This window comes from Macaca fascicularis, chromosome 5 (assembly GCF_037993035.2).
Source record: "Macaca fascicularis isolate 582-1 chromosome 5, T2T-MFA8v1.1".
Taxonomy (NCBI): Eukaryota; Metazoa; Chordata; class Mammalia; order Primates; family Cercopithecidae; genus Macaca; species Macaca fascicularis.
The window spans coordinates 6787247-6813810 of NC_088379.1; the positions used below are offsets into that span (position 1 = coordinate 6787247).

The following is a 26564-nucleotide window of genomic DNA, read 5'->3' on the forward strand; positions in this document are numbered from 1 at the left end:
GGAGGCGGTTTCACAACATACTCCGGCATGGGCGGCAGCCCCCACACCGTGAATCAGCCTATAGGCTCCGCTTCATGGGTAACTGGAATTCGAGGATAATTCGGAAAGTGACTATGCACTTTCCGCCCAGTAAGATCTGAGAGGATGGCTGGGCTGACACTCCATGGTCACCTTCAGCACAGGTGTCTCTGCACAGGCAGCCCACGCCCAGGCCACCCCACAGTTACAGCAGATGCCCCAGCTGGAGGTGAAGCCAGGGTCTGGCTTTGGCAGGAAGCTGTCAACTGTGAAACGTCAACCTTGCTCTTCTGTAACTCAGACCGCGCTTGCATTTCATTCGACAGGAGTGCGGGCTCTGCTGATTCTCACGCACGTACAAGAAATACTTCTTTTCAGTAAAGGAAGGAAGGAAAGCACTGCACGTTCCACCAGAGGTTTTTATTTCAGCCACTCAGGACCCCGGCTTTCTGCTCTACAGCACTGAACATGGTCAGGCTCTTCCGAGCACTGACAGGACCCCTCCCCCCGCCCCCCACCACAGGGTTCTCTGTTTCCCAAGTCCCGATGGATTCAGGCAAGACCCTCACAAACTCACCCACTACCTGCTGGACAGGAGGGTCATGAGGCAGCCTGTAGTGCTGTGCTCAGTGTGACACACTGCCAGTGCGCCGCCTCTCCCAGCCTCTGCTGGGGCTGGGCCTTGAGCACATGATAGGCGCCAGCTGCTGTGCACATCCCCCAGGAAAGGGGAACGGCTGCTAAGGGTTAGCAGTGACCAAAGAAATAAGAAACGCTATTGTGGAGTTTACACAGATGCTTATTTGGTTCTTTAAACAACAAATCCAACACAAAAGTAAATAAGAGGCAACGGGGCGCTTGAAGGTGGGTGAGGAGAGGGAATCTCATCTGTAAAGTGCTTTTCGAGACACAGGAACCTCCTAGTCTAGCCTGGCACACCCACGTCACTCAGAAAGGTCGGGCTCGGGGTGGAGATGGCATGCAATTCCCAACACACTGGGCATTCACAGTGGACAGAGCTACACAGCGGCCACCCCTTTGTCGGGGTCCACGCAGTCTACACATGGACGCGAGGTCTCTGCAGTCAAGGTCTGCACACGTGGGCACACATGGCACTGGAGCACGCCTGTCGGGCTGGGGCCACACTGGGGAAGGGCCTCACGGCAGCATGCACCGGAAGCTCCTCGTGGCGGACCATCCTCAGGCCGCCGACAGGAACGGGAAGAAGAAGAAGTCGAAGGCGAACTTCACGGCGCCATGCACGGTGCTGCGCCAGTCGTGCTCGATCTTCACGTGCCGCCTGGCGGGCGACAGCTGGGCCATGCAGTTGAGGCAGCTGATGGCCTTGAGCTCGAAGACAGGCCACTTGCTGCCCAGGCGGCCCTCCAGGATGGTGCTGAACTCGATGACGCTGCCCTGGCGCAGGCTGAGCAGCACGCTCTTGAACTCGCTGCTGGCCCGCAGCACGATGTCCTTGGTGACGTCGTCCTCCTCGCGGCCGCGCGAGCCGTTGGCGCCGCTGCTGAATGGCATGCCCACGGTGATCTCGAACTTGTAGCGGTCGAACTTCTTGATGTGGCAGGGGTGCTTGGCCAGCAGCTTAAGGCGACAGAGCTCCTCCTCGGCCGTGGAGGTGTTGCCAGGGCTGCAGGCAGGGTAGGCCTCGCCGTAGAGGCAGCGCATCCAGTCGCCGATGAAGAACGGGAGCATGTTGATGGCCGACTCGGCGCTGTTGTCGATGTCGGTCACGCGGACGTACTTGAAGCGGCCGGTCCACGTGACCCTGTGGCCCTCCAGGTGGCTGCAGAGGATCTGGGTGCGTGCCATGTTGGTCTCCTTCCAGGCGCGTGGCCCACACAGTGCCCCGTACTGCTGCCAGGTCAGTGTGGAGTTGTAGACCTTCATGCCCTCTGAGCGGTACACATAGAACCAGCAGAACAGCACGATGGCCGTGAGCCACACCAGGATGAGCTTGACCATAGAGCTCCGCGTCAGGGACTTCACCATCCCCACCACGGAGAAGCTGGCCTTGGTCCACCAGCGCAGCAGCAGGGGCACGCTGCAGACCGCCATGGTGACTGCGATCTTGGTGAGCTCCAGAGACATGAACCACCGGGCGAACTGCAGCACGCCCACCAGGGCCAGGCCGGCCACCAGGATGGGGAGGGCAAAGAGGAAGAGGAAGTAGCCGATGGAGGCACGGAGCAGCCCCAGGCCGGTGGACTCCAGCAGGATGACCACCGAGAGCTCGCACCACATGAAGCACACCAGGTAGGGCACCAGGTAGCAGTAGGTGCCCTTGAAATTCCTCAGCTGCGCCATGCGGAAGAAGAGGTAGAGCAGGTAGACGTAGAGCAGGCAGGGGACGCTGACGTTGAGGACGACCAGGTGGCCGACAGGCACAGTGATGAAGGTCTGGCCAAGGACCTTCAGGTAGGGCCAATTCAGGGGCATGGAGGGCAGCAGCGACAGCAGGCCGGCGGTGACCTCGGTGGCCAGGGCCCTGCGCGTGTAGGGCTCTGCGTGGGTGCTCAGGCTCAGGTAGCTGGTCACAGTAAAGAAGCCGGCGATGACAGCCAGCTCCGAGCAGGGGATGCAGTCCTTGCTGGCGATGGGAAAGGAGAAGATGACGAAGACAACAGAGAGCAGGAAGTGGGCGTAGGGCTCCAGGTGGTTCCAGCCGAAGTTGACTTCGGCCTGCTCCACGTCCAGGTTGGGCTCGAAGCGCAGCAGCAGGTCAGTGAGGGTGCGGAAGTTCTCCCAGGCCTTGCTGTCCTGGAACACCTTGAGGGTGCAGATCACCATGGAGATGAAGGACAGGTAGAAGATGACCAGCGGGATGAAGAAGGCGAAGAAGTCGATGGTGAGGTTGCTGATAATGAAGAAGAAGATGAGGGCGTTGATGTGGTGCGTGGGGATGATGGTGGACAGCCAGTGCATGCCCGCCCTGGAGGCCATGTCGATCAGGTACTCCTTGATCTCCATGATGGCGTGCAGGGGATACTTGACCACCTAGGGGAAAGACGGTATGTGGGAACCAGGCTAGGACAGGACCCCCACCGCTCCCATCTCATGCCTCCCTCTGACCACCCTGCCTCTGGGCAAAAGGAACATGCACTCCTGCGTTTTCCCGTTGCCGGCCCCATCCTAGTGGTCCTCCCTCCATCCTTTTCCAGGTGGCCCTCCCCACGCTTGCGGTCCCTGTGGGCCCTCCCTCTTCTGGGCCTGGAGCCCTTCTCTGTCCCGTGCCTGGCTCCCCACCTTCTGCCACCGTGACTAGACGCATGTGCTTCTCTCCCTGCAAGACCTCCAGCAGCCACGGGCTCCCCACTTCCCTCCCCTCAGGGTCACCCACATGAAGAGATGATGGAGCCCTAAGATGCCTGTCTGGGAGCTGGTTTTGTGACCCAGCTCTGCACTGCAGCAAGGATGTCACCTTCCTGAGCCTCCATGAAGGGAAACGGCAATCCTCATGAGGCTGGGCTCTAGGAGGGGAAGCCGCAGGCAGTCCTGGGAGGGGCGGCAGAGCAAGCGTCAGGAAAAGGGAGTTCAATGCAGACACAGGCAGAGGGACCAGCACCACTCTCCCAGCAAAGACACCATTCAACGGCACGGGGCGGCCAGATGAGCTGCCCTCCCTGTGGCAGAAGACACTGAGAAGCAGCTGCCAGGCCACCTGCCGCCCCTACACACACGCATACATTCACACACACACACAACCCACCCCTACACACACGCATACATTCACACACACACAACCCACCCCTACACACACGCATACATTCACACACACACAACCCACCCCTACACACACGCATACATTCACACACACACACGCAACCCACCCCTACACACACGCATACATTCACACACACACACAACCCACCCCTACACACGCGCATACATTCACACACACACAACCCACCCCTACACACGCGCATACATTCACACACACACACAACCCACCCCTACACACACACATTCACACACACACACACAACCCACCCCTACACACACACATACATTCACACACACGCAACCCACCCCACACACACGCATACATTCACACACACACACACAACCCACCTCTACACACACATACATTCACACACACACACGCAACCCACCCCACACACACGCATACATTCACACACACATACAACCAACCCCTACACACACGCATACATTCACACACACACACGCAACCCACCCCTACACATGCATACATTCACACACACACACAACCCACCCCTACACACACGCATACATTCACACACACACACAACCCACCCCTACACACACGCATACATTCACACACACACACAACCCACCCCTACACACACGCATACATTCACACACACACACAACCCACCCCTACACACGCGCATACATTCACACACACACAACCCACCCCTACACACGCGCATACATTCACACACACACACACAACCCACCCCTACACACACGCATACATTCACACACACACACGCAACCCACCCCACACACACGCATACATTCACACACACACACGCAACCCACCCCTACACACACGCATACATTCACACACACAACCCACCCCTACACATGCACATTCACACACACACACACAACCCACCCCAACACACGCATACATTCACACACACACACAACCCACCCCTACACACACACATTCACACACACAACCCACCCCTACACACACGCATTCACACACACACAACCCACCCCTACACACGCACATTCACACACACATACGCAAACCACCCCTACACACACACATTCACACACACACACGCAACCCACCCCTACACACACGCATACATTCACACACACACACACAACCCCTACACACACGCATACATTCACACACACACACAACCCCTACACACACGCATTCACACACACACACGCAACCCACCCCTACACACACGCATACATTCACACACACACACGCAACCCACCCCTACACATACGCATACATTCTCACACACGCAACCCACCCCTACACACACGCATACATTCACACACACACACAACCCACCCCTACACACACGCATTCACACACACACACGCAACCCACCCCTACACACACGCATACATTCACACACACACACGCAACCCACCCCTACACACACGCATTCACACACACACACGCAACCCACCCCTACACACACGCATTCACACACACACACAACCCACCCCTACACATGCACATTCACACACACACACACAACCCACCCCAACACACGCATACATTCACACACACACACAACCCACCCCTACACACACATATTCACACACACACAACCCACCCCTACACACACGCATTCACACACAACCCACCCCTACACACGCACATTCACACACACACGCAACCCACCCCTACACACACGCATTCACACACACACCCACCCCTACACACGCATTCACACACACACACGCAACCCACCCCTACACACATGCATTCACACACACACAACCCACCCCTACACACGCACATTCACACACACACACAACCCACCCCCTACACACACGCATACATTGACACACACACACAACCCACCCCTACACACACATATTCACACACACAGAACCCACCCCTACACACACACATTCACACACACACAGAACCCACCCCTACACACCGCATTCACACACACACACACAACCCACCCCTACACACGCACATTCACACTCACGCAACCCACCCCTACACACGCATTCACACACACACACACAACCCACCCCTACACACGCACATTCACACACACACACAACCCACCCCTACACACACGCATACATTCACACACACACAAACCCACCCCTACACACGCGCATACATTCACACACATACAACCCACCCCTACACACACGCATACATTCACACACACACATGCAACCCACACCTACACACGCATTCACACACACACACACAACCCACCCCTACAAACACGCACACATTCACACACACACACGCAACTCGCCCCTACACACATGCATACATTCACACACAAACCCACCCCTACACACACGCACACATTCACACACACACAACCCACCCCTACACACACGCATACATTCACACACACACACGCAACTCACCCCTACACACATGCATACATTCACACACAAACCCACCCCTACACACACGCACACATTCACACACACACAACCCACCCCTACACACACGCATACATTCACACACACACACGCAACTCACCCCTACACACACATTCACACACACACACGCAACCCACCCCTACACACACATACATTCACACACAAACCCACCCCTACACACATACATTCACACACAACCCACCCCTACACACACATTCACACACACACAACCCACCCCTACACACACACATACATTCACACACAAACCCACCCCTACACACGCACATTCACACACACACACAACCCACCCCTACACACACATACATTCACACACAACCCACCCCTACACACACACATTCACACACACACACAACCCACCCCTACACACACACATACATTCACACACAAACCCACCCCTACACACGCACATTCACACACACACACAACCCACCCCTACACACACACATTCACACACACACGCAACCCACCCCTACACATGCACATTCACACACACACAACCCACCCCTACACACACATGCACACACAAACCCACCCCTACACGCACATTCACACACACACACAACTCACCCCTACACACCCACATTCACACACACAACCCACCCCTACACATGCATTCACACACACATACAACCCACCCCTACACACACGTGCATACTCACACACACAACCCACCCCTACACACGCATGCACACACACACAAAACCCACCCCTACACATACACATTCACACACACATGCAACCCACCCCTACACACACACATACATTCACACAACCCACCCCTACACAATTCACACACACACAACCCACCCCTACAAATGCACATTCACACATGCACATTCACACACACAACCACCCCTACATACGCACACATTCACACACGCACTCACACAACCCACCCCTATACACATGCACACATTCACACACACTCATGCGACCCACCCCTACACACAACATGCATTCACACAGGTGCACACCCACCCCTACACTGTGCACACACATGTACACACCCAGTCCTACACGTGCATCCTCACACATGCACACCCACCCCTACACACGTGCACATATGCACACCTACCCTACACGTGTGCACCTATACATACACACCAGCGCACGCCCCCCATGGTGCTTATAATAGGCACACAATCCCATACAGCCACGGCCAAAGGCTGCCCTCCCCCCACCTGTGGGTCCTGCTTCCCTGCTCTGCACACAGCGCTGAGGTCAGAAGCAGCTCTTGGCCTTCACCACAGCCAAAAGGAGCAGAGGGCTGAGGAAGGCATGCTGGGAGCAGCATCAGGATGGGGTGAAGCAGTGCTGCCACCCAGGGCCGGCCCCCATGCCTGCCTGGTCTGTGCAGAACTCAGAGGCCCTGAGCCCTGCCAGAACACGGGGCAGCCAGGCAGAGGGACTGGAGGGGATGTGGGAGAAAGTGGCCATGGTGCCAGTGCTTATGCAGCATGGTGTGGCATACAAAGCAGGGTCTGGGCATCTTCAGAAGTGCCAGGAGCCTGGACCAACACCAGGAAGTGGACGCCTAGGAGGTGGCCCCACATGGGGGTACGGAAGCCTGGCTGCGTGTCCAGAGTCTACTGAGGGGCTACGTGACACAGCCAGGCTGGAGCACCGACAGACAAGAAGTCGCAGCTGCACCCTATGAGCTCAGGGCCTCGGGGAAGCACCAGCCCCCACAAATCCCCTGGGGCAGGCTTTCTCCACCCGGCCCACCAGAGGGCCAAGGAGGCATCCCAGGTGAATGGCAACTGGGTGACAACACCAGAATGTGGCCCTCACCTGCCAAGAGCCTTGGCTGTCAGCTCTGGAGGACCAGAACACCTGGAAGCAACCGGAAGACTGAGTCTTCCACAGATGAGAGGGACAGGCTCATGGAGGAAATGGAAGTAAAATGAGTGTTTGCATGCACATCTACACACACAGACTGAGCCTTCCACGGATGACAGGGACAGGCTCACAGAGGAAACGGAAGTGTTTAGGAGTGTGTGCATGCACAACTACACACACAGACTTGAGTCTTCCACAGATTTGAGGAGAGGGGCAGGCTCATGGAGGAAACGGAAGTGTTCAGGAGTGTGTGCATGCACGTCTACACGTATGGGGTAATATCTCTGCTGCTTCGTATATATTTGTGACAGTCCACTTAATCTCTGTTTTATAACAAGCAAATAAATGATTAAAGCAGCCAATAGCTCCCCCAGGTCTCTCTGGGGTCAACAACCTTCTCCACGAGCAGAGAGGTGCTCACACTGCCAGGAGATGGCCAGGGGTGACTAGGGAAGACCAGGCACTACAGGGTTTGAGGGCATTTCCAATGCTTGCCAGAGAGCCAGAGGGCATTTATGAAAACCAACCTACTCCAGGGTTTGTCTGGGGCGAGCCCCTGGAGTATGACGCCAGGCCAGCTGGCTAAAATCAACAGCTAGAAATGAGTCAACATGTGCGTCAGCCGGCAGGCTGCTCAGTTAATCCCTGTGTGGGGGCCTTGCTAACAGCAGGACAACTAAAGGTGGCCTGGCCCTCCACTGCTCACCACCACTGTCTCACGCACGACCGCCATGGTAGCAAGGGGGTGGCCTTGGTAAAAATTAATCTGAAATCCCGTCTTACTCAAAGTCATGCACATTCTTTTGCCTAGAGGAACACATACAGCCACCTGGTTGAGAGGGCCCTTAAAAGACAAGGAAGATTCTAGAACATTATGTCGGATGGCATCTTGCCTCTGCTCAGACAGTGTGGAGGGGCTGGCCATCCACCTGAACTCAATGACCAGGGAACGATTCTCTTTTTAAAGCCCCAATTTTGGCTCCCTGCAGTGTCCACTCAAGACCCTCCTCTGACATGGGATTAAAAAGTTCAGTCTCCTTTTCTGCAGAGAAGGTTCAAACAAATGCAACTCCTGAGATGGAAAAAGAATGAAATTTTAAAAATGAGTGAGGAGTCTGCTTCTATGAATAGAACGCGGCAGAGCTCTCGGTCTGGGCCCGCGGTGATCAGCCCTTCTGCTGCCACGAGAAACCTGCATCACCACACAGGTGGCCGAGCGGACCCATGAAGAACGCGGGCTGCGGAAGGGAGCCAAGACGAGATTCTGCTCAAACCTGTGGGCAAAAATGTTCCCGTGTCGGATTTTCCAATTATGTAATGTTAAAAATGTTCGGATTTTCAGATATTATGAAGTTTGTTTTCAGAGGATTTTATCTACGATGACAGCTTGCACCTCCAGGCTCCAGAAGAGAACTGTGTGGAGTCTGGAACATTCTTTGTGGGAGTAAGCCTGGCTCACAAAGAGGCATCTGCCATTTTCACTTTGGGTGAAGACCTCTCTGTTCTGCAAACGGCTACTAAAAGCTGGGACAGCTCTCAGCCGGGGGAGATGCTTGTGACGATTCGTTACCTCCCTCACAAGAGACTTCTAAGAAGACAAGCCGCAAAGGAATCAAAGTGCTCTGACAGCTTCAAAAACCGAAGCGAATCGGAGCCTTGTTTATTTCTTGTCAGAATAGTTTAAATCTCTCCCTTCTAAAAAGGACTTTCAGGCTGGCTGGACACAGGGTCTCACGCCTGAATCCCAGAAGTTTGGGAGGTCAAAGTGGGAGGCTCACTTGGCCCAGGAGTCTGAGACCAGCGTAGGCAACAATAGTGAGACCCCATCGCTACAAAATTGTTTCAAACAATCAGCTGGGTGTGGTGGCCCATGCCTGTCATCCAGCTGTTTGGGAGGCTGAGGTGGGAGGGTAACTAGAGTCTGGCACGTTGAGGCTGCAGTGAGCTGTACTTCACTTCAGCCTGGGCAACAGAAGAAGACCCTGTCATTAAGTAACAGAAAAAAATAGGACTTTCAGGCGCTACACAATATTGGACTCACCATCCATAAATAGGTGACATAATGCATCCAAACAGGATGCATATGCGAGGAGGCATTACTATAACAGTACTTACACCAGACGGCATAAACTGGGACACCTGGGCCATGGCCGCCTGGCCCAAGGGTCTTCTCCAAGTTGCCCTTTCACCTGTGACCCTCACTGGCATTTCGGGAGTGTCTTTGCCAAAACCATGCCAGAACCCCAGCTTCCTCATCTCCCATTAGTAAGGCGATGATGGCACCCAATCTCTGAATATGCCCGCCTAGGGCCAGCTCTGAGCAGACCGTCAGTCAAAACCATGTGCTCGCTTGGTTCAAGCTCTTGGCCATCCTGGCCCACGTCTCAGAACTTCGGCAGACCGGTCAGTGTCATACCCTGGACATACAAGTGGGAGGAGCAGAGCCTTCCACCTGCAACCCTAGAGGACTCGCAGCTCTGGGCACTCGGTGGGGCTCACACTCAGACTCATCTGGCTCCGAGTCCCCGGAGCAGGGCTGTTGTGCCTGCTGCTCTCTGGGCTGAAGCCGCTCCTGCAGCACCTGGGTTCCTGCTCTTCCCCCCCGCGAGGGTGGGCTTACTCTGACCCTCTCCCTGGCTCCAGGATGGTGACCTTTCAGCCTACTGCCTGCCTGACAGCTGGTGGCCCAACATCTCCTGGTCCTGGCCCTGACTCATGCACCCATCTGAGCACAATGATGGCAGTTCCTTCAGGTTCTCAGTCGGTTCAGAAGACAGAACCCCAGGGTGTGTGCATGATGCTGCCCGCAGGCACTGTGACAACCATCTGCTGGGGCCCCTTGTGCTGGCCTCAGTGGGGATCCTGTGTCATGAGGCCAAGCTTCTGGAAATCCTGGTACTCTCTGCAGAGTGAGACAGGCACACATCTAATTGAACCATGCGAGCTGAACCGTGGGCAACTCTGTGAGAGGCCATAGGGCCACATGGCCAAGAAAACAAGCTGTCAGGCCCACATTGCTGGGCTTCCCCGCTTTCCCCCTGCTGCCCAAGCTGCTCGTGTCCTCCAGGTGTGCCCAATGTCACCCTGCACAAGTGCCACCCACCACGCTCCCACACTGGCCTCACTCCCTGAGCCCTTGCAGGTCCAGGGGCAGTGGGCGCCTCTGCAGGTCCTCCCTGACCTGATGGACATGGGCACTTTGTTTTGGGGGAAGGCATCTCAAGGCACTGGCCTCCACTCTGGACATACACGGAGAAATTTGCTAAGTGACGAAGTCTAGATGAAAGTCGGCCTCAGCCCGCCCCACCGCCCCCTACGCTCTGCACAGAAGGACCCGAGGCCCCGTGCTGGCCATCCCAGCACTCCTGCCCAGCACCGCCCCTGGTTTCCGAGCCTGACAGCTCAGGAAAGAAAGGCCTCCCTCCCGAGGACACATCCTTATGAGGACAGATGATGTCCCGAGGTACCAGCGGCGCGGTTCTGGGACACTCTGTGATAGACGAGAACCTCCTCACCTGCAGCTTCCTGGAAGGTGCCCTGCCTAAGGTGTGCGAGTCCTCGGGAGGCAGGCTCTGGCCTCACTGGGGTCTCGGTCACTCACCTTCAGGCGCAGCGGCAGGTCCTCAGGGCTCTTCCCCGCCAGCTCGTCATCATCTTCGTCGTCCTGCAGGAACAGGCTGCTGGGGATGACGCCCTTGGCGTACTTCTTAGTGATCTCCACAAAGTCATCCAGTGCGATGTAGTTCTTGGCTGAAGCATGAGAGAAAACAGCATGGGGGCCCCACACTGCAGCCCCACTGCCGCCCTATCACAGAGCAGTGGGCTGGGGATGGTGGCGTGGGGCCAAGCTAAGAAAGGAGCTGAGTGGGTTCAGGTGGAGGAAACCCTTCCCCGGGCAGCCTGAGGGGTGAGGACCAGGCTGGGTGAGGAGGAAGGGGGCAGGTTTGCCGAGTGCCAGCCTCAACTCCTGGCCCCCGGCCCCTGGGTGTGCTGTCCCCACCCCAAGTGTCCCTCTCTGCCTAGCTCCTCATGCCTGGAGGCCACTTACCCACACCTTTCACCCAGTTCACCTACCAAGCCTCACAACCTGCATCTCCAGTGCATGCTGACTCCCTCCTCTACCTCCAGCCAGCGTGTGGCTTCTCACAGCACAGGTGACAAGCCGCCCTGTAGGCCAGCACCCTGCCAACCGCTCCATCCAACACGATCTGCGCCCCCAACCCCTCCGTTCAACATGATCTACCCAGGGCCTACTGTGCACCTGCTAACCGCTCCATCGAACAGGATCTGCCCACACCTACTATGTGCCTGCTAACACCTCCATCCAACACGCGCCCTGCCATGGGCCGACTTACCCCTCCATCCAACATGTTCCACCAAGAGCCTGTTACGTGCCCACTGACCCCTCTACCCAACGTGATCCACCGAGAGCTACGCGCCCACTGACCCCTCCATCCAACATGATTCCTAAGGAGGGAATGAGGCCCCTGAAGGACCCCAGCTACCGTGGGTGAGATGGTGTCCAGGAGGGCCTCCATGGGAAGGATGAGAAAGGAAGGACCATGCTGGGGCAGGGCAGAGGGAGACAAGCCAGGGTGCTGCAGAAACCCTAGGGAGGAGACAGGCTGCATCCAAGATGGCAGCCGTGATAGTGGGCGCTGACAGACCTCCTAATGGATCAGCTGTGTGTGCAGGAGGAGAGGAGTCGGGGCAGCACCCAGATGTAGCAGCAGCAAAGAGAGATGAGGCAGCTTGGGGGGCCCACACAGGTGGCAGGTGGCACAGGCCTCAGCAGCTCACTGTAGACACCCGAGCTGTGAGCTGACCATGGGACAGCCAGGTACAGGAGATGTGGAAGGAGCATGGGCAGGAGGCAACCCGGGCAGGCTGGGGGCTTTCGGGTTGAGGATGGCGTCTGACACACAAGAGTGGTCACCAAGGCCACCCACACATTTCCCTACCAGGGCACAGTCCCTACGGGAAGACCCTGGTCCCCACAAGGAAGGCCCTGTCCTCATAGGATGAATACCTCGGGCAGGATGTCCTGTCCTGAGAGACAGAACATGAGTCTAGGGACCCCAAGAAGGAGTGGCCAGGGTGGCAGCAAGGGCCCCGGGCCTGGCCGGGCAGAGGCTATAAGGAGAAGAGCAGTCATTTTTGCCCACGCTGCCGACGGACCAAGTCAGACAAGACAAGAAGTGGCTGAGCAAGGAGGTCACTGATGGCCTGGACGAGCCGCTTCGGTGGAATAATGTGGGAGAGGCCTGAGAGCACGGGAGGGGGGACGAGACACGGGGACGACAGACGCCTCTTTCTGGGAGTTCTGTTGGAAAAGCGGGCAGAGAAACAGGTGATGCCTGATGGGAACGTTCTGATGGAGGGGAAACAATGGGGGTGCTGGGGTCCTGTCCCTGAGGGCCCGGCGGAGGGGCCCCCAGGCTGGCAGTGCTGACTCCTAACTCACCCCCAGCAACAGAGACTGGGCCCAGCAGCGGGTGTGCCCGGCTCACCACAAACCCCTATGGGAGTGGGAAGTGAGGTGGGGTCTAGCCTCTGCCTGCAGTGCCACCCAGGATGGAGACCCAGGCTGGGCTGCTCCTGCCCAGAGGTGCCTCCCTTCAGGACAGCAGGCACCACGCCACCTCAGTGGCAGGACACTGTCACAGCCTCTCTGGTCCTTGGGTTTCCGAGTCACAGATTTCTTCCCATTTCCATGTGAGGCGTTTCTTTGTCTCCCCCAAATGGAGCAGGAAACCCGCAGCCCCAGCACCCATGCCCGCCCACGCAGAGGCAAGGGCTGTGACCACACCCTCTGGACAGTTTCTCACTGGCCCAGCGGGAAGGTGGGATCTGTGCTCCCACCTGTACTCTGCCCTACACGCCACAGAGGCTCCTAGGACAGGCGACGTCCTTCAGTCCCCTCGTCTGATCATCTCGCTGTTCAGAAGGGAAACTGAGACCCAGAAAGAAAAATGAGACCTGCCCATGTCACAAGAAGAGTCTGTGGCAGACCTGGGTCTTGGCCCAGGCCCCCACTGATACTGAGCCCCCGAGCCCCCCGCCTGTCTATCTTCTTCAGGACAGGAGCTCCCGGTGCCTCAGACTGCCGAGTCTACCCCACGTGGATGGAAGACAGTGAGGCTGGCCAGCTGCACCTGGAGGATGTGAAGTCTCTTCTCATTCTTTGACCACAAACATCCCAAAGGCACCCCCAGCTCAGTGTGCCCCAGAGCTCTATCCCCCCGCCTAGGCTCTGCCCGCTCTGTTCCCTGCCTACCTACAAAGGGCCTATGCTGGGGCAGAGCCCCTTCCACACCCTGCTGGGTCTCCTGGGCCTTTGCTCATGCTGTTCCCTCTGCCCTGGGCCCCTCCCCTAACGCCCTCCTCATCCTTCCCCACTCAGGACTCCCCCGCGGGTCCCCACCCCCGGTATTTCCCTGTCCAGGAGGGACTGGCACATCATGGTTTCTGTCCTGTGTCTGCCTTCCCTCCAGTGCGTGCACTCCAGGTGGGCAGTGTCCACTCCCAGCATCCAGAACACTGACCCCCAAATGGACCGCCTGAGATCCTAGCAGGGCCAGGATGGGGTCCCACAGGAAGGAGAGGTCACCCTGCAGACACGGGCCGGGAGGCATGGGTGAGACGGGGCAGGCCAGGATGGGGTCACGCAGGAAGGAGAGGTTGTCCTGCAGGCGTGGGCCGGGAGGCATGGGTGAGACGGGGCAGGCCAGGGAGAGGTCCCACAGGAAGGAGAGGTCACCCTGCAGACACGGGCCAGGAGGCATGGGTGAGACGGGGCAGGGCTGCACTCACACTCACTGCTGACCAGGCGCTCCAGCATCCGCCTCTGCTTCTGCAGGGACTTGGGCACAGGGCCTGGCTGCACCCCTCCATCTGCAGGGGACAGGGTGGATTAAGAGTCAGACAGGCTGACCATCCCCTCGTGCCCTGCAGCCCACCAGAAACTGACGCACTGTTCCCAGGGCACACCAATTCCAGGGGCGTCCTACGTTCTGGGGATCACAGGGCCCCAGGGCAGGCAGTGCAGGGGCCACCACACCTCTGCACCTCCAGCTGCCAGGGTGGACTCCACACCCTGTAGTGTGCTCCCACTTGGTGATGGACACGGTCCGTCCATTGGTAGACGTGGTCACAGAGCACTGGGCAGAATACCCTCTGGTTTGTTCAATGAGTGAGCGCTGGAGCCAGGGCAGATGCTGGCAAAATGCCACCCACACACCTCCCCACTAGGGCATGGTCTCTACAGGAAGGTTCTGGTCCCCTGGTCCCCACAAGGAAGGCCCCTGTCCTCACAGGGAAGGTCCTGGCTCCCGTGGGAAGACCCAGCCCCTGAGGGAAGGTCCTGGCCCCTGCGGGAAGGCTGGCGCCCAGGGTGAATCCTCGCACCGTGCTCGTTGACCTGGCCGACATTCTCCAGCAGCTCCGCCACGGCCACCTGCTTCTTCTTCTTGGGGTTGAGCTTCCAGTACATGACCAGGGCTGCCTTGCGCACGGCCCTCTCCAGGTCGGTCTCGGAGGAGAGTTGCCTCACTTCCCGTTCATTCTCGGATGTGATGCCTGAGGGACAGGATGTGGTCAAGGCCTTGTGTGCCCTGCCTAGAGCTTTCAGTGCCACTCTGACTCCACCAACTCTGCCTGGAAGGCTGTCGAGGGAGACTCATACAAGGTGTCAGGACCTGGTTACCAGGGAAGGATGGATGGACACCTGGCCCAGGAGGACGTCGCACCGTGCCCCTGCCACGTCCACTCTCCAGCTGGGAGGCCAGGCTGGTCTTGCAGCAGACAGCCCCAAGCGCACCCTATGTGGTGGCAGGAAGGAGGCAGCCTCTTCCTGTTCCTCCTGTTCCCGTTTCACCCTCCCAGAAGGTGCTGCTATCCCCCTCTCAGAGGTGCAGACACCGAGGCACAGGCCTGTGTTCTGGCTCACCCAAGGTCACACATTCAGAAAGAGGCAGAGCTGTGTTGAACCCACGGTGATCTCACTGCAGTCACAAACCTGGGCGCACTGGCAGGGCCACCCGTGTCCACAGACCTTTCCTCTGTCTCACACACGGCACAGAGTTTCCTCTGTCTCACACACAGCTCAGCCCTTTCTAAGGAAGGCTTGGACAGCAGGCAGAGGGAGAGCAGGTTTTACTGCTGGTCTGCGGCTACCCTCCTCCCTTTACCCTCAACAGCCTGGGACGCCCACACAACCCAGTAGAGGGCAGGAGGACTCGCATGGAGATCCTTTTGAACATTTCCCAAATTTTCCACGTGACCGTGTATTTCTTTTCAAATCAGAAAGCACAACTGCACGTCAGAAGGTGTGTGCAGCTGGGGGAAACACAGGGGGCCAACCAGCCTCCTCCCTTGCACGCTCTGCTCCAGCAGCCTCTGGGGTATCCCTGGCTCCTGCCAATGAGCCGTGTGGGCCGCCTGAGCCCCCTCCAGATCATTCCACCTGCTCTGGAATCAGGAGGCCAGACTGGTGAGAAATTCTGGCTAACAATGCCATTGTTAGTTTTTTCAAAACCGTCAGTTTGGTTTTCAAAGAAAGACTCTGTATAGTAAATGTAACTCTTAAAATATTATGATACAAGCTGGCTGCAGTGGCTCACGCCTGTAATCCCATCACTTTGGGAGGCCAAGGCGGGTGGATCACCTGAGGTCAGGAGTGTGTAACCAGCCTGGCCAACATGATGAAACCCTGTCTCTACTAAAAATAAAAAAATTAGCTGGGGTGGTAATCTCAGCTACTCAAAAGGCTGAGGCAGGAGAATTGCTTGAACCACAGAGATGGAAGTTACAGTGAGCCAAGATCACGCCACTGCACTCCAGCCTGGGTGACAGAGTGAGACTCCACCTCAAAAAATAAACAAAAAACAGAAGACAATACACCAAAATATGGGAGCTGCTTCTGGGCTTCAAGGTTATGAGTAATTTGTATCTTTATGTGTTCTACATATTCCAAGTTTTCTATGATAAGCATAAAATACTTATACAAAGGTATCATTACAAAAAACACCTTTGTGACACCCACTTTCATCTTTCCCTGAGACATGGAACCTTCAGGAAGCACACTGCCCCACGGCACCAGGGACAGCCACTTCCCTTGCGCAGGACAACGTCCTAACTGAGCACCCGTGGCCTGAGCTGCATCCCTTTCCTCCCCTGCCTCTCTGTTTGAAAGAGATTATCTTTGAGCGGTCAGCCTGCCTCCTCCCAAAGTGAGCACACCTGCCCAGGTCTGCGTGGGCCCACAGCCCCTCAGCTGGTCCGCCCAGACCGGATGGACGTCAGCTCAGGGGCATGGGCCACTCTGACTGCAGGTCACATCACAGTGTCCAGCTTTGCCTCAGGGAAACTGCCTCTCAGCTGAACCCAGGATCGATGTCTCCGTTTGGATCAGAACCCAGCAAGGAAGCAGGATGTATAGTTACCACTTGGAGACACCAACACAAGCCAAACAGAATGAAAATGGCTTGGTCTGTTAAATATCCCATGTTAGGTCCAGAAACAGTGTCTAAAATGACAAGGCCACCAGCAAAACAGAAACTGAAATTTCCCAACAGCATCACCGGCATTAGGTTTGGTAAGATTTTAGTTGTTCAGTTAGCAAGCAGCATTACAAACTGCTCAACCCTCCAGAGGCTGTTCTTTTTTTTTATTTTTTTTGAGACGGAGTCTCGCTCTGTCGCCCAGGCTGGAGTGCAGTGGCTGGATCTCAGCTCACTGCAAGCTCCGCCTCCCGGGTTTACGCCATTCTCCTGCCTCAGCCTCCCGAGTAGCTGGGACTGCAGGTGCCCGCCACCGCGCCTGGCTAGTTTTTTGTATTTTTTAGTGGAGACAGGGTTTCACCACGTTAGCCAGGATGGTCTTGATCTCCTGACCTCGTGATCCGCCCGTCTCAGCCTCCCAAAGTGCTGGGATTACAGGCTTGAGCCACCGCGCCCAGCCTCCAGAGGCTGTTCTAAGCCTCAGGCAGACCCACCCTTTCTGTCCGCCAAGCACCGGCGAAGCAGCTTCACAGCCTCCCGCCGGCCCTGCTTTGCGGCGAGGACCAGCCAGTCCACAGCAGTGCAGCTGTTGAGTTCTTCATCCGTGTCGCCGGCCAACTGCAGGTAGTGCTTCCCCACCTGCAAGACAGATGCCAGTCAGCCTCCAGCTTCTCAGACCCTCTCCCACCCCATGCTCCCAGCCAGCCCACCTCCTTTCACCCACTTCCCTTTGTCACCCAGGCCAGGAAGGAAGGGGCGGAAATGGGGTTACACCAGGCATGTCCACTAGGCTAGGCCCTACTGAGCCTCCGGCCACTCGCTCCTCCTCAAAACAAGGTGAGGAAGGTGTGGCCACCCCATCCACACAGTGAAGGAGTCATCACGGGCTCCGACTGGTACAGGCTCTCTTCCTTGAGTTGCTCCTGCCTGCCAAGGCTTACCATCAGTGCATGGAAATCAGAACCATGACTGGGTCCTTTACACCTCTCAAAACAGGGGACTACAGAAAGCCAGGGCTGGAGAGAGGCCAGCTAGCCAGGGGTTGGCACTGGCCCCCTGCCTGCTTTTGCAAATAAAGTTTTTTTGAAATACAACCATAACCACTCATTTGCATGTTGTCCATGCTGCTTTTATGTGCTCCACAGCAAAGCTGAGCAACACGAGAAATTGTGCGGAGTCCAGAATATTCACTATCTGGCCCTTTGCAAAAAAAAAAAAAAAAAAAAAAAAATCCCTGCTAAAATGGTTCAATCTTCTCATTCTACAGATGGAAAAAGTGAGGCCCAGGGCACAGAGAGCCCATAAAAGGGCTCACTACGCTCCCCCAGCCTCCAAATGCCTGGGCAAATGGATGTCGGAGGAACTTTTAAATACAATATGGCTGTGAGGTCAGGAAATAATTTTTTTTTTTTTTTTAAGATGGAATCTCACTGTGTTGCCCAGGCTGGAGTGCAGTGGTGCGATCTCGGCTCACTGCAACCTCCACCTCCTGGGTTCAAGTGATTTTCCTGTCTCAGCCTCCTGAGTAGCTGGGAGTACAGGTATGCACCACCATGTCTGGCTAATTTTTGTATTTGTAGTAGAGACACGGTTTCACCATGTTGGCCAGGCTGGTCACGAACTCCTGACCTCAGGTGATCCACCCGCCTCGGCCTCCCAAAGTGCTGGGATTACAGGCGTGAGCTGCCACGCCCGGCCAGAAATTCTCCATTTATAGTTTTGCATCGAAGCTTTTCTCCTCCTTAGGGAGAAGAGGGGGCGGGACACTGCTCAGGATAACTGTGGTCACCTGCTTGAGTCCTGTGCAAGGGGAGAGAGTGAGGTGGGAAGAACTTGCCTCCACAGAGGACACAGGACCCCCGGCTACCTCCTGTCTCAGCCTGCTGCTGGCTTCTCCCCTTACCGTAATTCAAAATTCAAAATTCAAAATCATTGTATTTCTGTCTGTCTACTTGGGTTTTTTGGGTCTACTTCTTCCACTAACCTGTCACCCATGAAGACAGGGCCACATCACGTCCCCAGCACTGGCACAAAGCCCAGCCCGTGGCTGATGCTGAGTTAACGGTCACTGCTCTGAGGGCCCTGTGCACACAGCTAAAAGCCAGGTGAAAGGCCAGTCAGGGAGACAAGAGTGTGCAGCATACACAGTGTATGTTGGGGGGTGGCACAGAGCAGGCAGCTGCAAGAAGCCAGGAGGTCATCCTGGAGGAGGTGATGCCCAAGATGAGGTGTGAGCTGGACAAAAGGGGGAAGAGCGCTGCTCCCCAGAGGGGTGCCAGGAGGAACACTGGCACAGTGAACATGGGCACCCCACCAACATGGGGCTCAAGCGGGGTAGGGTGCATCATGCTGGCTCCTGACCCCAGTCTCAGGCACCAACACTTCTCTGTGGGCTGTGGAGCTCGTGGCCAGGCCCGTTGTGCTGGGGGCAGCGTCCTGAAGTCCCCGCCGGCACTGCAGTCCTCACCTCAGTCTGTGCCTTGGGGTCCCCGGCCTTGGCCCTCTCCAGGATTTCTTCAAAGGGGATTTCCACGTCTCCTTTTGTAGGCCCTTTAACACAGAAGAAACAAACACACATGTCACAAAGCCAACTTTGTCGCTTGTCAGAAGGACGGAGGGGACGGCAGGAGGCTCTTCAGATCTGCTGCTGCTCATCACCTTCAAATCCAGGCCAGGAGTACAGAGAGACACAGACACAGAGAGGGAAGATGCCCAGAGAGTCACTGTTTGCCTTCCGATCACAAGCAGCCCCGAGCAAGGCGAGCAAACTCTACGCGGGTGGGGTGGTTCAACAGCAATTCGAAGTTCTTGGGGTGGGAGGCACGGGAAGCAGGGGAGCACAGAGCCAAGTCCCACCATCATGCCCCTCGGCTTAGGCCTGCTCTAGCTGGGGCTCTAGAAAGATCCAAGGACTCAAGTTTGACAGCCCATGACCTAAGGAATACAAAGAACCTGCATCCAAAGCCCAGCACCCCAACAGATCAAGTTCATGTTTTCCATGATCGTACCAACATAAAACATATTTTTTTGGAGATTATAATCAGTGTATATACATCTTGATATTACCTTTTCCTTCTGAAGAGTGAACGCCTTAGCCTGTTCGAGCTGTTATAACAAAAATATTAATACCATAGACCAACCCTGGTGGCTTACAAACATCAGAAACGTACTCCTTTCAATTCTGGAGACTGAGAAGTCCAAGATCATAGTGTTGCAGACTCCGTGTCTACTGAAGGCCTGTGTTTTGGTTCCGGTCTTCTGGCTGCGTCCTCACAGGGTGGAAGGGGCAAGGGGGCTCTCTGAGGTTTCTTTTATAGCGGCACTAATTCCACCGTAAAGCCATTGCTCACGATTCATCACCTCCTAACACCATCGGACTGGGGGAGAGGATCTCAGCACATGAATCTGGGAGAGACACAAACTTTCAGTCCACAGCAGTGGATTGTCCTCTGGTTTCCCATGATCCGCTGCAGTCAGTTCACCGTTTGGGTGGCTCCTAGATCTGTCAAGGAGACATAGTCAGGTTACTGGGCCTCTCCGCTCCTCTCCATCAGGTCCGTAGGTTGCTTCCGATAACCTCTTGTTTTCTCCAGTGGTGCCATGAACCGTTTCTTTTCTTTTGGGAAGTCATTTTCCTAGCACAGGTTCTCCAGTTGAATTGTTAGACCAAGGGTCCAAACATCAACTACAGTTCGTGCTGTATGTTACTTCCTAACAAGTTATCTGAATGTATAAAAGCATCACGCAGTCTTACCCATTTCACCCAAGTGTGCTGACAGTGGGACAGGCTGCATGGATTCCAGTAACACCACACCGAGGACCAGCCTTTCTGGTCCAATTCTCCCAGGGCCTTCCCAGAACCATCCCATGCCAGGCTCTGAACCAGCTCTGCAGCACCAAATGCTGCCTGGCCACTGCCTTCAGAGGACCCAGGTGTACAGGAGACAGGACTCCAGTGGGAGACAGCATGGGACGTGGCCAGGTGCAAAGGCACAAAGGAGGGGTCACACCCAGTTTGCAGAGGGCAGAGGGAGGCTGGGACAACTCAAAGTTGTAGGCGGCAGGTGAGGCCCTCACAGGTGAAGTTGTGTGGGTGAGACACACATTTGCAGAAGGGAAGAATTAGATGGATTCTTTACAAGCTCTTGTGGTCAGGCAGATGCACTCCAGCCCTCTGGATGGGCAACTTGCCGACACAAAGGCCCCTATCCCTGGATGCCCCTGTCCCTGGATACCCCTCTCCCTCGATGCCGCTTTCCCTGGACACTACCCTCCCTGGTCGCCCCCCTCCCTGGAAGCCCCCCTCCCTGGACGACCCCTCCTTGAATGTCCCTCTCCCTGGACGCCCCTCCTCCTGGACGTAACTCTCCCTGGACGCAACTCTTGCACAGAGTTTCGGCCTCAGCTTCCTTGCTGGGGTCCTCAAGGACGTTGCTCAGAGATGGCATCAGGTCCCGCAGGGCAGCCCTTTTGGACACCACCCTCCCCAGAGTCCTGAGACCTTGATGCTCCCTGAATCCAACAAGGGTAATTCTCCCTCCTTGCTGCCGTTGCCCCGCGAGCCCCCCCGCGTGCTTTCTGGTTGCAGGCTCAGCAGCAGGCTCAGCAGCAGGCTCACGATTCCTAGAGGAACTGCAGACACAGAGCCTGCAGGCATCAAGGCCATGGGCCCACACAGCAGTGTGAGCGATCACAATGACACAGACCCACGTGTGGGTCCACGCTCAACAGTAAGGTGCTGTGTGACCTGGTGCAGGTCACATCACTGCTCCGAAGCAGCTTCCATCTGATCGTTAACATCAATCTGACAGGATGGTTTATGATGAAAAGAGATGCTTTGCAGTGAGTGGTCCAAAGTTGCTGTTCACAAGAGGAGGCTTTCTCTTCCCTCCCCACTTCCCCAGGACACCCCAGGGCCGTTGCTGTGCTTCCCACCACAACGCCAGCACCTCTCGCGAATTCAAATCTCTTTACTTGACGAAGTTCACAAGCCATATTATTCTTCCCTTTAAAAAAAAAATCAAAACATGGAAGGTCCAAGCCTGTATGGTGGTCTAAAAAGATTCTTCCAGTCCGTAATTAATTTTTCACAGAAGTTATTCACAGCCTGACATTTCTTTTTTTTTTTTTTTTTTTTTTGAGATACAGTCTCGCTGTGTCACCCAGGCGGGAGTGCAGTGGCGCAATCTCGGCTCACCGCAAGCTCTGCCTTCGGGTTCACGCCATTCTCCTGCCTCAGCCTCCCGCGTAGCTGGGACTACAGGCGCCTATCACCACGCCCGGCTACTTTCTTGTATTTTTAGTAGAGACGGGGTTTCACCATGTTAGCCAGGATGCTCTCAATCTCCTGACCTCATGTGATCCACCCGCCTCGGCCTCCCAAAGTGCTGGGATTACAGGCGTGAGCCACCGCGCCCGGCCAATAGCTTTCAAGACATCTTCCCAATATATAGAATCTTTTTTTTTTTTTTTTTTTTTTTTGAGACGCAGTCTCACTCTCATCGCCCAGGCTGTAGTGCAGTGTTGTGATGTTGGCTCACTGCAACCTCTGCCTCTCGAGTTCAAGTGATTCTTCTGCCTCAGCCTCCTGAGTAGCTGGGAAAACAGGCGGCTGCCACCGCGCCCGGCTAAGTTTTTTGTATTTTAGTAGAGACGGGGTTTCACCATGTTGGCCAGCTGGTCTCGAACTACTGATCTCAGATGATCCGCCTGCCTCAGCCTCCCAAAGTGCTGGGATTACAGGTGCGAGCCACTATGCCCGGCCCAGAATCTTAATGAGATGGACAGACACCCTCTTCATTATTCCAGTTTCCGTATGGCAGTGGTGGGCTTGTCCTGAAGACCAATTAGCTTAGTCCATAAAGCAGGAGCCTTCATGGGCTCAAAGGCAAATCCCAGCATGCTCACTGCTCATGCCAGAAAGATCACCCCCAGAAGCTGGCTGCGTCAGTGTGGACCACCTAGGCCCATGAAACACACATTTTTCTGTGTGCTCGACCTCCGTTCCTTGCTTTTTCTGATGACTGCATCTTGATGCCCCTTTTGGGGAACCCCCCCACTCTCATGGTCTGGGTGGCACTGCCCTGTCCCCTGTGCTGCACAGAAGGCCTGCACCCCCACCTGGCCAATCAGAGTTGCCAGGTCATCTCCCTGACTACAGCACCTGGTTCAGCGATGGACACAGCCTAGCAGGGTTTGTGCTAGAACTGCTGGGAAATGGGCTTTCACCTTCTGCTGATCTTGGCACGTGGATGCCAGCTTGAACTGTGGAAGGTCACCCTGTGGGCAGAGCCCCTGAGAGAGAGGCAGCACAGGAAAGCAGAGTGGAATGGGGGCAGGGCGAGTACTTCCTGATGACATCACCTGAGCCCCCAGATCCAGTCATGCCTGAAGCAAACTACTCTAGGCTCTACAGATCCATGGACTCATCAATCCCTTGCTCCTCTACTTTTTTGGCTTGTGTCAACTTACATTGAGATTTTGTCACTTGAAACTAAAAGGGTCCTGAATCTAATTCATTCTTTGAAAGTCTGCCTATTAATCACAAAACAGCAGTGTGATCAGAGCTGGATACCATGGGCAGGTCTCCTTCCCTCTGTGAGGTTCCATGGAGAACACCCTTCACCTTTTTAATTATTTGTCATGCACAGGCCATATGGATTTGAGAGATTCATGGATGCCACGCGGAATCAGTCAATGACCCTCACTTTCTTAGGCACTATCTAGGGCCTCCTCCAGGATGCGCCCCTTCCCAGCACAGCCCACTGCCATTTCTTGCTGGAACCTGGGTCATCATCCATCGTCTATCACAGGTTCCGCCAGCCTTCGTGGATGCCATCTATGTCCATGGGTCTCACCCATCTTGCCCCCAGCTTCCACTACGGCGCTGGACAGTACACAGTGAGCAGATGTGGGGAGGAACAACGGGGATCCCAGGAGGGAGCCACTGCGAACAGGGCCTGCAGCTGCCCTCTCTCCTCCCCAGATCCTAGCATAGTCCAGGACACAGCACCTGCCTGGCTGAGCAGCTGAACTGCCAAGCTCAACTCCCTGACTTAAACAGATATTCTGCAGAAACAGAAAAGGATGGAGAGAAGGCTTCTTCCCAAACACAGAACATCAAATCCACCCAAGGGGCAGTGGCTGGGGCCTCTCTCCCCAAACAGCTGGCTCCAAACGTGCACAGAATTCTCCCAGAGTGGGCTGGGAGTAGGGCAGCTGGCTTCCACTTTCACATTACTGATGCCTCCAGACATGCTTCTATAGTGTTTAAAAAATTTTGGATGTATGTCAAACGCTCTTACGAGTACAATCTTAGGCATGTAGTAAATAAATACAATGTAACCCTCCCATCTCTAAGGGTGCTGCTGCCCTCTCCCTGACTCACTGGTCCTGGGCAAGCCCTTGACCTCCACGATCTCTCTGCTCCTCTCGTGACGACCACAACAAGGGGCTGTGCCAAAGGGAAAGGTGGAAAGAAAAGAGGATGTGCTGTGTGCTGTCATTATCCCTGTGCCAGAGACAGGGCACAGGGTGGTGGCCTCGCACTACCGGGGCATCCCCCACATGGGGAAGTTGAGGTCACCCTGCACCACAGGCATCCCGTCAGCCTCTGGGACACTGACCATGGTTCGCGTGAATGAACAGGCTGAATGGTCCTCAGCCCTCTCTTCCCAGGGCTGGCTGAGCTCTGAGGTGGGAACAGGGCAGACAGTGCCCTGGAGGCCCTGGCAGGGAGGGCACCCTTCTAACAGGCCCTGCCCAGGGGCGTTGGACTGGGCCCCCATCACTGACCCAGTGGACCTTTCCTGAGCAATGGCCAAACGCCAGTCTGGGGTGCCAGGAGCCGAGGGCACCAAACTGAGAGGCAGGACTCCTGAGCTCACCACAGCCCGCCCTGGGCCAGGCGAGAACGAGCACGTCCACCCATGAGGGTTGGGGCTGGGTACACAACTGTAGACTTCACTCGAGGCGGGAGGCTTCCTGGAGGTGATGTCCGAGGCTTGGAGCACAAGTAAGACAGACACGCTGCCAAGTTCCCAGAAGACTGAGCCTCCCCAGATCCTGCGGCCAGTCCTCACAGTGTGGTGTGGGGGCTCAGCAGGAACACAGCAATCAGATGGGCCAGGTCAGGATACAGAACAGACATGACAGCTGCTTCCTAAATAATCAAGGGCAGGTGCCCCAGCAGCCGGCACAGCCCTGAGCAGCACCTCCTGCTGTGCCTGTCCCCAGGGCAGCGGGGGCTCCGCGCACTCCACATCTGCGTCAGAGCCCCAGCCCCTCCTGGGCCCCGATCTAAGACTAAGCTCGCACCCCTCTGGGAAACCCCCAGGACCCTACCTCCTGCTGTGCCACCACCGTCCACCTGGCAGCCCCAGCCAGAAACCTAGAGGCCACCCTGGCTTTCTCCCCTCCCTGTCTACCTGTCCCTCAGCCTTCCTGTGGCCTGGTTACTCCTCTCTCTGCTCCACCTCCTGGCTGGCCTTTAATGTAAACAATCCATCTGACAGCTGAGGCCCACTCACAACAATCCCCTCTCCCTTCCCTGACCCTCGGGGCCCTGCTTGGCCTGGCTGACCTCTTGACACCATGGCCAATTCCTCATGGGTCTTGGGTGCCCTCTGCTGGGCTCCCTCTCTGCCCAGGGTGCCCTCAGTGTAGGAGCTGGGGTGCCTGCTTTCCCCACGCCCGAAGGCCCTTCTTCGTCCCTCACTCAGTGGCTCTGGCTGGCAGTGCAGCCTCGGTCAGCATTGGTGGGTGCTTCCCGGTGGGGTGCACCTCCTCCCCAGGGCTCCTGCTCCTGTCCATATCTGTGTCCCTGTGGCTGCCAAAGCAATCCCCCTATCCCCCATGGTTGGAAGGCCTGGCAGATTCAGCAGGCATGTGGGCTGGCCGCCCACTGGGGTCAACAGAAAGGGCGTATGACTGCCCCAGAGTCTCATAGTGAGCTGCGCCACCTCATAGGAGGGTGGGCCCCCGGTCAAGGTGGTGGCAGCACTGCTGTAGAGACTTGTAGAGACAAGACTGCTGCTCGGAGACGGAGTGGCAGGTACGGCTTGGAGAGCT

The 26564-nt window shown here is 56.1% G+C and overlaps 1 protein-coding gene across 3 annotated transcripts in view; it reads right to left on the reverse strand.

Moving 5' to 3' along the window:
• Positions 1–417: 417 nt before the first annotated feature.
• WFS1 (wolframin ER transmembrane glycoprotein) overlaps positions 418–26564 on the reverse strand; it is a 36887-nt gene continuing 10740 nt past the window's right edge. For all 3 annotated transcript variants that reach the window (XM_015450139.4, XM_005554443.5, XM_005554442.5), the window contains 6 exons: positions 19963–20045; positions 17990–18134; positions 15403–15573; positions 14809–14889; positions 11597–11745; positions 418–3030 (listed from right to left, as the gene is read on the reverse strand). In XM_015450139.4, the coding sequence (XP_015305625.3) occupies positions 1219–3030; positions 11597–11745; positions 14809–14889; positions 15403–15487 (2127 nt within the window). In that variant the 5' untranslated portion in view covers positions 15488–15573; positions 17990–18134; positions 19963–20045 and the 3' untranslated portion in view covers positions 418–1218. The remainder of the gene's footprint in view (positions 3031–11596; positions 11746–14808; positions 14890–15402; positions 15574–17989; positions 18135–19962; positions 20046–26564) is intronic.